A 15,382-nucleotide genomic window follows, 5' to 3' on the forward strand; every position below is an offset into this window, starting at 1 on the left:
ATCTCATAGCTCAGTACTTGATTTAGTGGCTGATTTAGTCCTGAGTTGCATTGTTTTGCGCAGCCATCAATCTTGCTAACTCGTTGTTCGAAATGTCCTGGTGAAGCGAATCCGCAGACACAGTTGATTCATCGACGAATCAAGAGCAATAGACAGAGTATTTGACAGCAACTTGATGACCAATAAGCAAACACGTATTTTGTCGAACAAATCGTCTCTGGATCGGTTGAATAACGACAATTGTGGTAGAGCAGTTGATGATCTAACGATTCTAAGAACTTTTTTTCGAGCGAAAAACTGTGCTAGTTTTAGTTTTCAATGCGCTTGACAGACAAATCACGTCCACTTAATTTCCACCACAGTTAATTGAATTGTTATTGTTAGTTATTGAGTTATCAAGTGGCATTATTGAAAGAAGTCAAATTTGATGGCTGAACCTTCATTTGGTTAGTAACCTTTATTATGAAATTATATAAAATTCTCGTGTTATTAAGGACATCGTTTATATAATTCAACTCCCACTTATTACATGCACGATCAACCGATTCCAGCCCCAAGTGAAATTAAGATAAACCACACTCAATCAAAAACCCCACAAGCATCCGGCATCATTCGCATAATAACCCCGTCAACCGCGTTGGTGACCGAACAACGCTGTGGTCGCATTCAACGCCCAGACAAACAGCGCTCCATTACTTCATTAACTCCAATACCGCACTATCCAGGAATCCGTCATCTCGAATTGCGTTTTGCATCTCTCTGTTGACTGAATTGTGCCATTCCCTCGGCTGCAATTGTTTCAAGCTGATTTATCATCACTCGGCTCGCGCATCCATTGCTGTCACGATGGTGACAGAAAACTGATCGGCCCGCTGATTGTTTACGTCACGGTTGTTGCATTTTAAACTCTAAAACCCGTCCATTGTGACAGAAGGCAGAATTCTCACCCGCGCCGGGTGGGAACTGCGAAGATGCGTCATTTGAAAGTGTTGCACACATAATTCGAGTGAGTGGAAATGACAGAAGAAAAGCCATCAACGTGAGAGACCCAGTAGAAGTGGTACCACAAGCTCGGGCCGAGCTCGTTATGGACCCGGGGAAGAATCATTTTCTCGGCCAAATTGAATTATAAGATAGGATTATGATCGAAAGTGCGTTTTCTTTCTTTCCTTGTCGGCTTTTGTTATCGTTTGAATTGCGGCCAAATTTGTGAAGGAGATTGAAAAATTGTTTCAAACGTTGTACAATTGCGCTGAGAAAATAATGCAAAGAGGAAGCAGTCATTTGAAAGTGAAAAGAATGAATTTTTGTATGTGCTTTCATTCTCATCCGAAAGAGAGTACACATGTGTACTCAATTTGTGTGTCACTGGAAATGCTACATAATTACGCCACCAGTTTTCTTTATGGATTATCTGTGATCTGTAAAAGGCAGACCATGATGAAAAAAGATCACGATGTATCATAACTTTCTTACAACGACTCGTCTGATTCGGTTGGCTCTTTCTTTTGTATGCAAATTGGTTTAAATCTCTCAGCAAAACCGTCCAACCACTTAAGTGTATCTTGTGACCGAATCCTACTGTCCCACTGCGAAATGGATCATCTCCCTAAGCAACATCTTACGTTCGCTGTATGTGGCCGTCTGTCATCGGATACTAATTACATGCGCCGGGGTTCACCAACGGAATTCTGCTTTACTTACACAATCGCGCCTTGAGTGGTCGAACTGAACTATTACTCAATCTTACTAATTTATTCATCCATTCGAACTCGGAGATGGATTCATCTACTTGCTGGGTGATTGTCCCGACTGATCCCCTTCAGATTACAGATGGGATATTATTAGGTAATTCACACTTACCATAAAAACCAAGAGATGCATAACTGGATAAAATATTATAGTTGTCTTTTAACACGCTGAGCTCCAACCGAACTAGGGGACCAGCAAAGAACTTTCTGTCCGGCCCACGTCGGTCTTTGCCAATCGATAGTGGACTATTTAAAAATCATTTTCGGTCATGAAAAAAGACGGAAAATTCAACGTGTTAAGTATTTATTGAAATATTTCTAAAAATATTTAAAAAATTATTGACGTTAGAATATCGTCAATTAATCTATTTAATTTTGATTTGGAAGAAAAGACTTTTGTGTTGATTCCGAAACGTCGTTCGATCCAAAAATTCTTAAACACAATATCAAGGAGAAACCTGATCTGGAGGGAAAAAAACATTGTTATATCATTTTAGATTCGGTCAAGTGTTTGACGCGTTTGCGGCGTGTTTAGAGTATGTTTGGGACTAAAAATGTTGGTTGGTAAACGACTGGATAATGCGTACCATCGGTACTTTGCGTACCTGCAGGTATAAAAAGACCCCAATTGTGGTCCTCAGCCTCTTATCCAGTAACTCCTATCCCTACCTCCCCGTGGTGCCACCCGGGATACGAGCAACCATAGTGAAGATCGGGTAATCAACCCCGGTGGGATCTAGGTCGTATGCTGACAGGGAAGGTGGGACTTCTCTTCTTCCCTCCGGAGGATGAAGCTTTCTCATTTAGTGCACGTCTGTTCTCCATGTTAGGAGCGGCACACGACAGCGTCTAACCCGAAGCGGGCGGCTAAATCAAGAAACGTGTTGTCTCCAACACTATAGCTAAGATGGCAGCCCCATCACGAGACTCGGTAGCGTGGCCCTAGTAAGGCAACCTACCTAAAATAACCTATACTCAATTAATTACGACTCGGAACATCCGGCATGGACCCAGGCAGGAAATCTGTCGCAAGGGTGAGTAGGTGTGGAAGGCCCGCGGCGGTAAGGCCCAGTTTTACCAGAGCGGTGGGGCTACCAACGAGCTGGGAACGGGCTTTGTAGTGTTGGGCAGAATGTTGGATCGCGTTATTAATAGGAAGGCGATCAACGAAAGGATGTGTGTTTTGAGGATAAAAGGCCAGTTCTACAACTACATCATCATCAACGTGCCCTTTCCGCACGAAGGCAGACCCGACGACGAGAAGGAAGCGTTCTATGCGCAGCTGGAAGCGACATACGACAGCTGTTCACCACGGGACATCAAGATCGTCATCGTGGATATGAACGCCCAGGTTGGTAGGGAAGCAAGGTACAGACCGGTGATAGGCCCGTCCAGTCTACACACCGACACGAACGACAACGGCTTGTGGTGCATCAACTTCGCAGCTTACCGAGGCCTGGTGATCAGAAGCACTTTCTTCCCCCGCAAGGATATCCATAAGGCCACTTGGAGATCACCTGACCAACATACCACAAACCGAATTGACCACGTCCTCATCGAAGGCCGATTTTTTCTCAAACATCACTAACATACGCTCCCTGCGCGGTGCGGATATTGACACGGATCATTACCTAGTAGGACTACAGGTGCGATCAAAACTATCGAGAGCTTACAACTCACGGCAAAACCGCCATCCTCGGTTTAACATTCGGCAGTTAAAAGACCCGCAAGCTGCCGAGAATTACGCGCGCCTGTTGGATGAGGCACTACCCTCCTCTGGGGAGCTAAATGCTTCGAATCTCGAAGACGACTGGAGTAAGATTAGCTCTGCCATCGAAGAGACCGTAACCGCGGTACTAGGAGAGGAAACTACGAGCTTTTTTCACCACTATACTGTGGTGAAAAAAGCGCCAGCAGGAGGACAGGGATCGTGACGAATTAGAACAACTATTTCAGGCTAATGATACGCGCAAGTTCTATAAGAAGGTGAACCAATCTCGTAAGAGCTACACACCGAATCCAGATATGTGTAGGGACGAGAAAGGAAACCTGATTACAAGCGAGCGCGAGGTGGTCGACAAGTGGCAGCAGTTCTTCGATAAGCACCTCAATGGTGAGATAGCAGATGGAGGCGTAATGGAAACCTACCTGAGAGTGCCTTCAAACGATAATGATGTCCCAGTCCCCGATCTCCAGGGGATGCAGCGAGAAATCGGGCTGCCGAAAGCAAATAGAGCCGCTGGAAAAGACCGACTTCCGGCCGAGCTCTATAAACACGGTAAAAATACACTGGCAACGGCCCTTCATTGGGTAATATCCAGGATTTGGGAGGAGGAGAAATTATTGGAAGAATGGATGGAGGGTATTGTTTGCCCCATCTATAAAAAGGGCGATCGGTTTGAGTGCGGCAACTACCGCGCTACTATAACGCAGACTAATAAGCGAATTCATAAAATCTCATGAACATGATGGTAAAACACGACAAACATATTTGAAGGGCCTATTTACTATTAAAAAGACAATAAATTACACAAATTTTTCCAAATATCTCGAGAATAGCTACATTTAGAAGGAGATTGATAATAACCTTATTCGTTTTAAATCACATCAGGATTCATAATTTGTGGCTAAAAATGATTGCTAACATACAAAAATTCGAAGTTTCGAAAATTCCTAAAAATTCGATGATCCATTTCGTTAAAATTAGTTTTACCACCTTGGGCCCATTTTTTAAATTTTCTACATGACTTCTATTTTATATGAAAAAATTGAAAAAAAAATTAAAAAATACATATTTTTTGATATCGCAAATTAAATTTTTTTTTTGTAAATAAAAAAAGAGTACTAATTTTTCTTCTCAGTGTATATTTTTTTCAAATTAAGCCAACACTACTCTATAACTCTTTCTAACACACTATTTCGGTACGACTCATATTTTTTGAGATATAAATTATCAAAGATTTCTCTTACTAAAATCGATACTACCTTTTCAAAAGTTACACTTGAGTCAAAAAATGAACCATAATGATGTATTCGGAAAAGTTGTTGAATATTACAAGCAAATTCATAAAATTTCATGAACATGACGGTATAACACGACAAACATATTAAACGGGATTATTTACTATGAAAAAAACAATAAATTAGAAATATTTTTTTAAATATCTCGAGAATGGTTGCATTGAGAAGGAGATTGATAATAATCTTTTTTGTTTTAAATAACATCAGGATTCATAATTTGTGATTAAAAATGACTGATAACATACAAAACCTCGAAGTTTCGAAAATTCATAAAAATTTGATGTTCCACAAAGTTTGTCAAAAATAGTTTTACCATCTTGGGCCCATTTTTTGAATTTTCTACATGACTTCTATTTTGTATGGAAAAAAATTTAAAAAAAAATTAAAAAATACGTGTTTTGGATATTACAAATTGAATTTTTATTTTGTAAATAAAAAAAGAGTACTTTTTTTCTCAGTGTACATTTTTTTATATTCAACCATCAATACTCTATAACTCTTTCTAAGGCACTATTTCGGTACGACTCATTGTTTTTAAGATAAAAATTATCAAAGATTTCTCTCACTAAAATCGATACGCCCTTTTCAAAAGTTACGCTTGAGTCAAAAAATTCCCAATTGCTGTGAAAAACTCATATTTCCTCCAACCCAAACGGAATACACACTTTCATGGAATCAAAAATACAAGTTTTTAAAATCTGCATTTTTAGGACGATTTCATTTGGAATTGCTGAATATGAAAAGTACCTTACAAATGAAACACAAATTTCTGCATAACTCAAGAACTAATTAGGCAAATAGAACCTAATTTGATATATGGAGGTTTTATGGGGCAATAAATGTTTCTATAGTGGTTTGACACTCCTTGTCCTCCCCAAGGCAGCATAACTCGATAATCAATCAAGCAAACGGAACCAAATTCGGCGTGTGGAAATTTTAGAGGGCACGAAATGTTTCTATGGTGGATCGTATAACATACTAAAAATACTAGCTGAATTTGCCAGGTTTTGATTAAGAATCAAGTCCCTCTTCCTTCATGGGGTGCTCCCCTCTCCATTCCCCATACTCTAATGACATACAATTAGTTGGAAAAACTTCAAATCATAAATTGCTGCTAAAATTGTTTGAAATAAAAAAAGTCATATGTCGCTTTTTTCTTGTCACCTTTTTTTAAGACTGGACACCCTAATGGGCAAATAAAAAATACGAGTCTATTTTTTTTTGTTTATGATCTATATATCTCTCTATTGAGCAAAATTGAAACACTTTAAAAAACTGTTTTTAAATTGTTTTAGAATTACTGTATTTAAATATATTCTGCCATATCTCTGGAACGCCTACGCCGATGTTGACCAAACTTGACAAACATGTTCCTTACACATTAGAGGTGGTCAAAGCGTATTGGAAATGGGAGGGTAACCACTGAAAGGGGAAGTAGTTGAATACCGAACAAATCAGTGTATAATTTCCTCTTTTTATTTAAAAAAAATACACCTCTATCAAAATTTGATCGTAATATAGTCACAAGTGATCTTAAGCCACTTGTTTCGATCATAACAAGTAGAAAAATAACCAGAAGTGTTGAAAAAAAAAAAGGTTGAAAATATTTTTGCCCGCTTGCTTGTGTGAACATCCAAATTGGGTTATTAGCTAAAAAATCTGAGTTTTTACCGCCGAAATTTTCTCAGGGACTACGACGCGACGCACCGTCAAAAAGTTCAAAAACCCCAGATCCGGTCCCCAAATGCACCATACGGAGCAAGCGTGGCTGATTTGCATGAAATCAAAAATTTGCAAAAAGGTGACAGTCAAAACCAATGATTAAATGTTTGCGTTAGCGAATACCGTAAAAGACAAGCATCGTTTTTCAGTTTTTGTAGTTTTTTCAACTATTTTGTTTACTGTTTTATATAAAGTGCTAGAAAAGTTAAGGAACTTTAACAAAAAGATGAAACAAATGATAAAGGGTGTGTCACATCAAATTGCATCACGGAAAAAACGCTGTAGAAATTTAATTTTTAGGAATTATATCTTCAGCTTTCGCTTATAATCAGATAAGAGTGTATAGATCACGTTGGCCATGCTTCACTGTCAATTTTTCGTAAATTTGGAAAAATGTCGTCGAACGAAAAAGAGCGTCGTGAGTTAATCCTGCGCACTCATTTCGAGAATCCGGAGTTGTCACATCGGGACATCGGTAAGATGCTGGGAATCGTCCAATCCTCGGTCAGCAGAGTACTAAAACGATACTTCGAGAACCTAACCATCGGCCGGAAGGTGAAGAACGGCAAAAATGGATGCTCCGTCAGTGAAAAAGATCACAAGCGCGTAGTTAAGCAGTTTAGACGTGATCCGAGAAGTTCGGTCCGGGATGTCGCCAATAAGCTGAATTTGTCAAGTTCATTCGTCCAGCGGACCAAGCAGCGGGAGGGCCTGCGTACATACAAGGTTCAGAAGGCTCCTAACCGCGACGAAAGGCAAAACATGGTGGGGAAGACGCGAGCCTGGAAGCTGTACACCGAAATGCTGACGAAGCCGCATTGCCTGGTAATGGACGATGAAACTTACGTCAAAGCGGACTTTCGTCAGCTGCCGGGCCTGTTGTTCTTCTCCGCAGAGGACAAATTCAGCGTTCCGGAGGAGATTCGCAAGCAGAAACTATCCAAGTTTGCCAAAAAGTACATGGTGTGGCAAGCGATCTGATCTTGCGGAAAGCGGAGTGCCCCCTTCGTGATGACCGGCACGGTAAACGGGCAGGTTTACCTTGAAGAGTGCCTACAGAAGCGCTTACTACCACTATTGAAGCAGCACGAAGGCCCGACCATCTTCTGGCCGGATCTCGCTTCGTGCCACTATTCAAAGGACGTGTTGGAGTGGTACGAAGCCAACGGGGTCACCTTCGTGCCAAAGGAAATGAACCCGCCCAACGCGCCGGAGCTTCGCCCAATAGAGAAATATTGGGCGATTATGAAGCAGGCCCTCCGGAAGAACCCAAAAGTTGTCAAATCGGAGGCGGACTTCAAGAGAAAATGGATTTCTGTTCAAAAAAAACTACAAGCTGACGTTGTACAGAACCTTATGGACGGGGTAAAGAGGAAGGTGCGAGCATACGGGCTTGGGCTCGAAGTATGAATAAAAAGAAAATGCCAAAAGTTGTTTAATAGTTTTTATTTTACTGTCTAAAATTTTCAAAAGGATCGGTCTACTGGGCGAATTTCTACAGCGTTTTTTCCGTGATGCAATTTGATGTGACACACCCTTTATTTTGTGCAGAAATATTCATTAAAATTAGTATTGAAGTTGTGTTCGGAATTTGTATCAATTTTCTATGCATGATTCAAATTCCGAACACTTCATTTTAAATTTAAATTTACTAAACTTTAATTTTATAGATAACTAGCTGACCCGGCAAACTTCGTCCAGCCAACAAATTGTTTTATGTTATCATTACCTTCAAACATTCACGTTTTCCTACTAAGCGAGTGAGTGAGATTCATGAGTCCAATCGCAGAAATGTTCATTGATTGATCTCCTAATCGACCCCATTGAATTTACCTTTTACTAAAAAATTCCTAGTACTTCTACCAAAACTCATCATTATAATATCAGATAATTTTCAGACACAATTATCGTTCAAAATTTTTCAACCACTTGCAAATAACATGTTTCTCCGTTACTTGGAATAAATGTTTGACACAGAAAATCCCCTTAGAGAGGGGGGAGGAGTGTCTATTTACCATAGAAACGTTTCGTGCCCCCTAAAATCTTCACATGCCAAATTTGGCTCCATTTGCTTGATTGGTTTTTGAGTTATGCAGAAATTTGTTTTTCATTTGTATGACAGCCCACCCTAACAGAGGGGGAGGAGTGTCGAACCACCATAGAAACATGCCAAATTTGGTTTCGTTTGCTTGATTAGCTCTTGCGGAAATCTATGTTTCATTTGTATGGCAGTCCCCCACCCTCCTCAGTGAGATGGGAGGAATGTCTATTCACAATAGAAACGTTTTGTGTCCCCTAAAACCTTCGCATGCCTAATTTGGTTTCATTTGCTTGCTAAATTCTCGAGTAATGCAGAAATTTGTGTTTCATTTGTATGGCAGCCCCGACTTAGAGATGGGAGTGGAGTGTCTAACCACCATAGAAACATTTATTACACCCTAGAACTTTCACATGCCAAATTTTGTTCCATTTGCTTGATTAATTCTCGAGTTATGCAAACAAAATGTGTTTCATTTGTATGGCACCCCCCCCCCTTCCTTCTCCGACCCCAAAAACCCCTACATACAAATTTTCATGTCGATCGGATCGGTTCAGTAGTTTCCGAGTCCATTAAAATCAGACAGACAGACAGACTGAAATTTATATTTATATATATATATATATATATATATATATATATATATATATATATATATATATATATATATATATATATATATATATATATATATATATACACCTAACATTTTTCGGTTTATAGGCTTCATTTTAAAATTCATTTTTTACAAAAAAAGTGACTATCGAAAACCAGTGGTAAAATGTTGCACCAGCAAATTCCGTAGAAAGCAAACATCGTGAATTTTTGAATTTTTGTAGTTAAAACTATTTTGTTTGCTATTTATATGTTAAGCCGGGAAGAATCTCGTTGCGAATCTACTATAAATTGTCAAAAAAAATCTTTTATGCAGAAATCATTATTAAAATTAGCGTTGAAGTAGTGTTCGTAATTTGAGTCAAGTTTCGACGCATGGATCGAATTCCAAAAGAAAATTTTTGAACACACTATTTTCCGGCAAATACAGCGATAAATCACAAATTGGGGTACAAGGACAATCCAATTCTGGAGCAACACTATAAAAAGACCATTTGTTAACAAATGTTTGCAAGCTCTTCCCTTGCAAAACGTAGGTCACAGGTGCAAACCAACGAGAGTAAAATTGATTTTCTTAGCCAGGTTTTCAACTAAAACCACAATAACAAAACAGGGGTCCTGAAGTAACAGGTCGAACTCGATTATATATTGATTCGATTATACAGTCATTCCATACCAACCCGATTTAGTGGTTCTTCGATTTCCGTGAGAAGTGGTAGTTTTGTTTTTTATCGCAAAATATCAGACCCGTATTTTTCATTTTTTTTTTTTGTTAGAGTGACCTTCCATTTAAGGGTGGTCCAAAAACTCATTTTTGACGTAGGATTACGTCTTTCGGGAACATATTGGGGTACAAATCGAAAATCGAAAATCGAGCACATCGTGAAAATTGTCTAATTTCAAACGCTCATTGCTCAGTCATTTCTTGATGGATTGATGAAATTTTTGCGTCAATAGATTTCAGCACTCCATAACAATTTTTTGTTTTGAAGAAAATGATATATGTCATGAAACTAACTATCGAACAATTGAAAAATCTCAGCCCCTATCCTAACGGAAATACCCACTTCTGATTGGTCGAAATTGACGACACATGCGGTGGGTCCCTAACAGAGACATCAAAACCAAGCTGCCTGGGGGAAAACGACATTGAAAATACATGAAAGTAGAGGGTAGTGATCTCCGATTTATGAAATTAATCGTTCATCAGCTAATCGAATACTTTTCAGCAGTTTGATATGCGATACGATTAATCGCCCCAAATAATCGATTAATCGATTAATCGTCACACTGAGAGGAATCATTAGTTAGACTAATATTTCTCATTTGTTAGAAAGCCATCTAGAATCAAAAAAGTGTTCATTCCGCCTGATAATCAATTATTATCTTTTACGCTAAACTCGTAAACGAAGCTCAATTCGCGTTAACGGAATTAAGCTCCCTCGACGAGTTCAGGGGAGCGTCAAAGATAATAATTGAAGTTCAGGATGGAACTGCAGCGGCTGTACGTTTTTTTCTCTGGATCGATTAATCGACGAAAATTATTCGTACGCTTCGATTATTGGTTGCGCAGTATTCGTTCGATTAACAATCGATTTCTGTAGGAAGTATTCGATTAATCGATTAATCGAACGATTATCGGGAATCACTAGTAGGGGAAACTTTTGTTCCTACCACAATGTGTTCCCTAACAGAGACATTAAAACCAAATCATTATCAAAGAGTTTAACGATGTAATTCTTCAAACATATCTGAAATCAACAGATAGCCTAACGGAATCCTACGTCAACTATGCGGTCGTGTCTCAGACACAACCCTCCTGTGACTTTTTTTTTCCAAAAATAACTTTTTTTTTCAAAAAACCATAACTTTTGAACTACTGGACCGATTCAGATGATCGACATATCAAATTAAACCAGTTTGCTGGTCTTTTTTGAGAAAATACTACATCTGCAAATTTTTAAATTTGAATTTTATTTTCATAAAACGCATTTGTTTTTTTATAGTTTTCATGGTCTCGGGACCGAGGGCGCTATATTTTTTCTTGAAAGCTGAGGGTTTTTTACATAACATATCCAAAAATCAGAAATGTGTTCATTTTTGTTTTTGAGTTATAATTTTTCAAAGTTAATCTTTGGTCTAAAAATCATGTTTCCCTTTTTCACCATCAATGACGTTATTCAAAAATTCATAACTTTTGAACCATCTAACAGATTTGGATAATCAACATATTAACTTGAAGTCAATGAGCTAGTCTTCTTTGAAAAAATATTGAATTTTCTAAAAAAAATGGAATCCCATTCGCATAGATCACGTCCAAGGAAAGTGAAGTGGAAGGTAAAACGTAATGTCAGAATTGCCGTTCGGAGGTATCCGGTAAGTTTGAACTTATTTACATAGATTGTATCCAAACAACACTAAACATTGACTACAGTTTCGCCGGCACGGTTGATTGTCGTTATGAACCAGCACAAAAAACAAAGCTGCAAATTATGCGCCAGTGGCGGTACCACGATCAAAGCACTCCCTGAATCACATTAGCCGAGTCAGCTGGCGGAGGCATATGCATAAAGGTTTTTTTTTTTATTTTTTATTTATTTATTTAATTTGTATTATGTAACTTGAGACTTCGGTCTCATTTAAATGCTACAATGATTTGTATACAGAACAGTGCGTCACTAATATAACTTTTATGATTTCAATTTGACTAATTCTACTAATTTAACGGTTAAAGTGCTCTAAACATTTCTTCTTAAATGCAAATTTCGAATTCATTAGAGTAAGATTATTGGGTAATGAGTTCCAATGTGAAACACCTCTCACGAAGAATGATTTAGTGGTTCTTCGATTTCCGTGAGAAGTGGTAGTTTTGTTTTTTATCGCAAAATATTAGACCCGTATTTTTCATTTTTTTTTTGTTAGAGTGACCTTCCATTTAAGGGTGGTCCAAAAACTCATTTTTGACGTAGGATTACGTCTTTCGGGAACATATTGGGGTACAAATCGAAAATCGAAAATCGAGCAAATCGTGAAAATTGTCTAATTTCAAACGCTCATTGCTCAGTCATTTCTTGATGGATTGATGAAATTTTTGCGTCAATAGATTTCAGCACTCCATAACAATTTTTTGTTTTGAAGAAAATGATATATGTCATGAAACTAACTATCGAACAATTGAAAAATCTCAACCGATCGATGAAGGTTACTAGGTTACTATTTTCAACGACAACTGTTTATTTATTATACTGCTTCAAATACCTTCGACGAAATCAAATGTAACCATACCAACGTAAGTAATAACATAAACAAATCCAAACTTTTCGTCTTGCCATTCCTCAAACGTCTTTTCTGAATAGTGTAAATTACGAGCCACCTGTTAACTCCACCATCTTGATCACGCCTAGTCGCATAGGAATATCGAACGAAGACTAAATCATGTTAACTTTGAAAAATAATAATTCAAGAACGATAAAAAAACGCACCTCTGATTTTCGGATATGTTATGTAAAAAATCAGCTTTCAAGAGAAAATATAAAAATATTAAGCGCCCTTGGTTCCGGAACCATGTAAACTAGAAAAAGGAACACAATCGATAATTACGAAAACAAAATCCAATATTCTTGCAAGTAAAGTATTTTTCCACAGAAGAATAGCTTATTCGCTTTAAATTGATGTATCGATCATCTGAATCGGTCTAGTAGTTCAAAAGTTATGAATTTTCTAAACAAATGCTTTTTGGCTGTTCGGAATTTGAGACAAATGTAATTAATGTAATTTTTGGTTTTTCACCATGAAACTATATTTGTAAATCTTTTTTTTTTTTTAAGTCAAATGAAAACGAAGGCTCTATTGTATCCTAAAATCAAATTAATTTCGCGAAAAAGTACCATTTTGAGTAATAAGACACTGTTTAATGGCCAACAAAGCTTAAGTGTTCGGAATTTAAGAGAAAACGGTAGTCCCAAAACAGCTTCGGAGGGGAAAAAGATCAGCCGTCAGATCCGTAGGGGAATCATTTATTTCTTCATTGATGTCTGGTGAAACGTAGTCTCGATTGTGGTTTTCTGGATATCTCATGATTTTTGCTTGAGCTTTCGTCCACAGTTGTGGTACCTATCATTTGAAGCGAAAACAACAATCCAATTGTTTTGATTCCCTTTTGTGTGATGTTTCCCGCCAAGTCATAAAGCGTTATAAAATTATAGCCAATAAATCATTGAAACCTTCCAAAACACTGTCACGAAACCCGGCTGGCGTACACATTTCGATTGCGATTATCGATCATACTCGGGTATGCAATCGATCACCCCAAGGCCCTCGAGGATATCATAATCGAAACACCCTCGCTACACGGTGCACGCTATCAAATAAATCGTGATAATTGAGTGGTCGGCTATATGGAGCAAACCGCTACCGCAGGTTAATCAAAACTATTTGAAAACTCCACGAAGACGATAAACCCTTCGGATATGGGCAATTGTTGAGTTGCCTTGGGGGCGAATTTCTTGCGGTTGCATGTGCATGGATGCACATGGGGGGATTCATAAATGGATCGATCTTAACACAATTGCTGATAGGTTAGTTTCAGTTGCGCAAAAAATTTGCTGAGCATTTCATTGATTTTTAAACACAACATCATTAACTGGGTGCACGAAATATTCAATTATATTAGTAGCGTGCTGAAATGGTGTAGGTAATCGTATTCGATAATCCAATGTTACCTAGGGTAAGACTCTTAGAGATCGCGTTTAGTTAATTTATGACAACGTCCGAAATGATATGAGCTGTGTCATAAATTATCTATATCACACAAAAATATGAATTATTTAACTAATTACTGTAGTTTTGATGATACAAATTCGTTATCATCAGCTAACAATCCCTTGAAAATGGAAGGAAAAAGCTGATAATCATCCAAAAATAGCCACCTTCTATCTTCCTTTCCCTCATCCATATGTGGCGGTTAATTTTTCCACAAGTTCCCGTCTAGATACGCATAAGAAAAAACGCTACGCATCATAAGTCATAAGTCAATGCACTCCAGAGTAAACAATCCGAAGCGATAGGCAGCGCGCGGCTGGCCAGAGTGTGTCACTAGAGTGACCCACATTTTCCACCCGGGAGAGCGATGCGATGGCCAGCTGTGCAGCATCGAGCAATTACTCGACTCTGGGGGCGTTTGAGCTGCCTAACGACTTTTCTTAGCGCACACACAAACGCGCGCTGCCAGCATTAGCTTGCGTATCAAAACAACAAAATCTGCAGTAAACTCAGAAACTGCTAGGCAGCAGGCAGCAGGCACTCGAGTGCAAATCTACACCGTCGAAGTAACTGTGTGGACATGCAATATCGACCGTGAAAAGCTAGCGGTAAATGGGAAAGTATCAGCCCTCTGCTACCGCCCACCCTGCGCTATCTGACGTGATGGGGCTTTGGAGAGTGAGATGGTGAAAGAGAGTTCACGCATTCGCCGGTAGGCAATGAGCGATGCCCTGCTGCGGAATAACTGCATATAATTATGTTGCCTGCTGGTCAACCATTCTATGCTGTGCATACGATGGATCGACTTATTACATATGAATCAATTCCTAGAGTTTGTTGGATAGCAGAAACAACTTTCTTGTCGAAAAAAAAATTTTGCTGATTGACCACTGAAAAAACCCATTAAATGACTGAACCAGTTCAAATGACCGGGTTACGAATGGCCACTATCTGATGTAGAGAATAATCCGTATAGAGCACAAGTTGATTTAGTATGGCAATCGCAAACGAATGATACAACCAAACTGGATTGTGAAATGAGTAAAAAGTGTTACAACATAAACCATAAATGACATCGCCTCGAGAATGCAATAATTATTCTCACAGTTAGTTGAGGAGAATTTGATTTCGAAATCTTGTCTTCGTTATCTTGTGAAATACTCTGTGTGATCACGAACGAGCCTTCTCGAGAAATCGTTTTTGGCAGTCTTAATGTGCTGACGACGGATAAGAGGAACACGAAATCCAGAATTGTTGTTCGTAACATAAACAAGGGCAGCTTGTTTTGTGATGAGTTTGACATCGCATGCATGTTGGAAGCATCATCTCATGTTAATTGTTAGCAGTAAAACATATTTTCAAGTGTTTTATTTTGTCCATATGAGATAGAGATTTTTTGCGGAAAATGTCGATAGAATATATAAAGAAGTATACTGCAGTTTATGATTTCACTTCGAATAGAGATTAACAATAC

At 38.5% G+C, this 15,382-nt stretch overlaps 1 protein-coding gene across 1 annotated transcript; it reads left to right on the plus strand.

The window, feature by feature from the left end:
• The first annotated feature begins 2,883 nt into the window (after window positions 1-2,883).
• LOC129765849 (uncharacterized) lies at window positions 2,884-4,214 on the plus strand. The gene is made up of 3 exons (XM_055766286.1): window positions 2,884-3,179; window positions 3,241-3,604; window positions 3,660-4,214. The coding sequence occupies exons 1-3, from the start codon at window positions 2,884-2,886 to the stop codon at window positions 4,212-4,214; spliced, it is 1,215 nt and encodes a 404-aa protein (XP_055622261.1).
• The last annotated feature ends 11,168 nt before the right edge of the window (window positions 4,215-15,382 follow it).

Source organism: Toxorhynchites rutilus, chromosome 2, assembly GCF_029784135.1.
Source record: "Toxorhynchites rutilus septentrionalis strain SRP chromosome 2, ASM2978413v1, whole genome shotgun sequence".
NCBI classification, from domain to species: Eukaryota; Metazoa; Arthropoda; class Insecta; order Diptera; family Culicidae; genus Toxorhynchites; species Toxorhynchites rutilus.

Excerpts from the sequence above, each read along its gene's own strand:
- LOC129765849 (XM_055766286.1), top strand. The coding sequence starts at position 2,884 with ATGTTGGATCGCGTTATTAATAGGAAGGCGATCAACGAAAGGATGTGT. Across the intron at positions 3,180-3,240 it reads ACGAACGACAACGGCTTGTG|GATATCCATAAGGCCACTTG; the intron begins GTGCATCAACTT and ends TTCCCCCGCAAG. Across the intron at positions 3,605-3,659 it reads TCGAAGAGACCGTAACCGCG|CGCCAGCAGGAGGACAGGGA; the intron begins GTACTAGGAGAG and ends TGGTGAAAAAAG.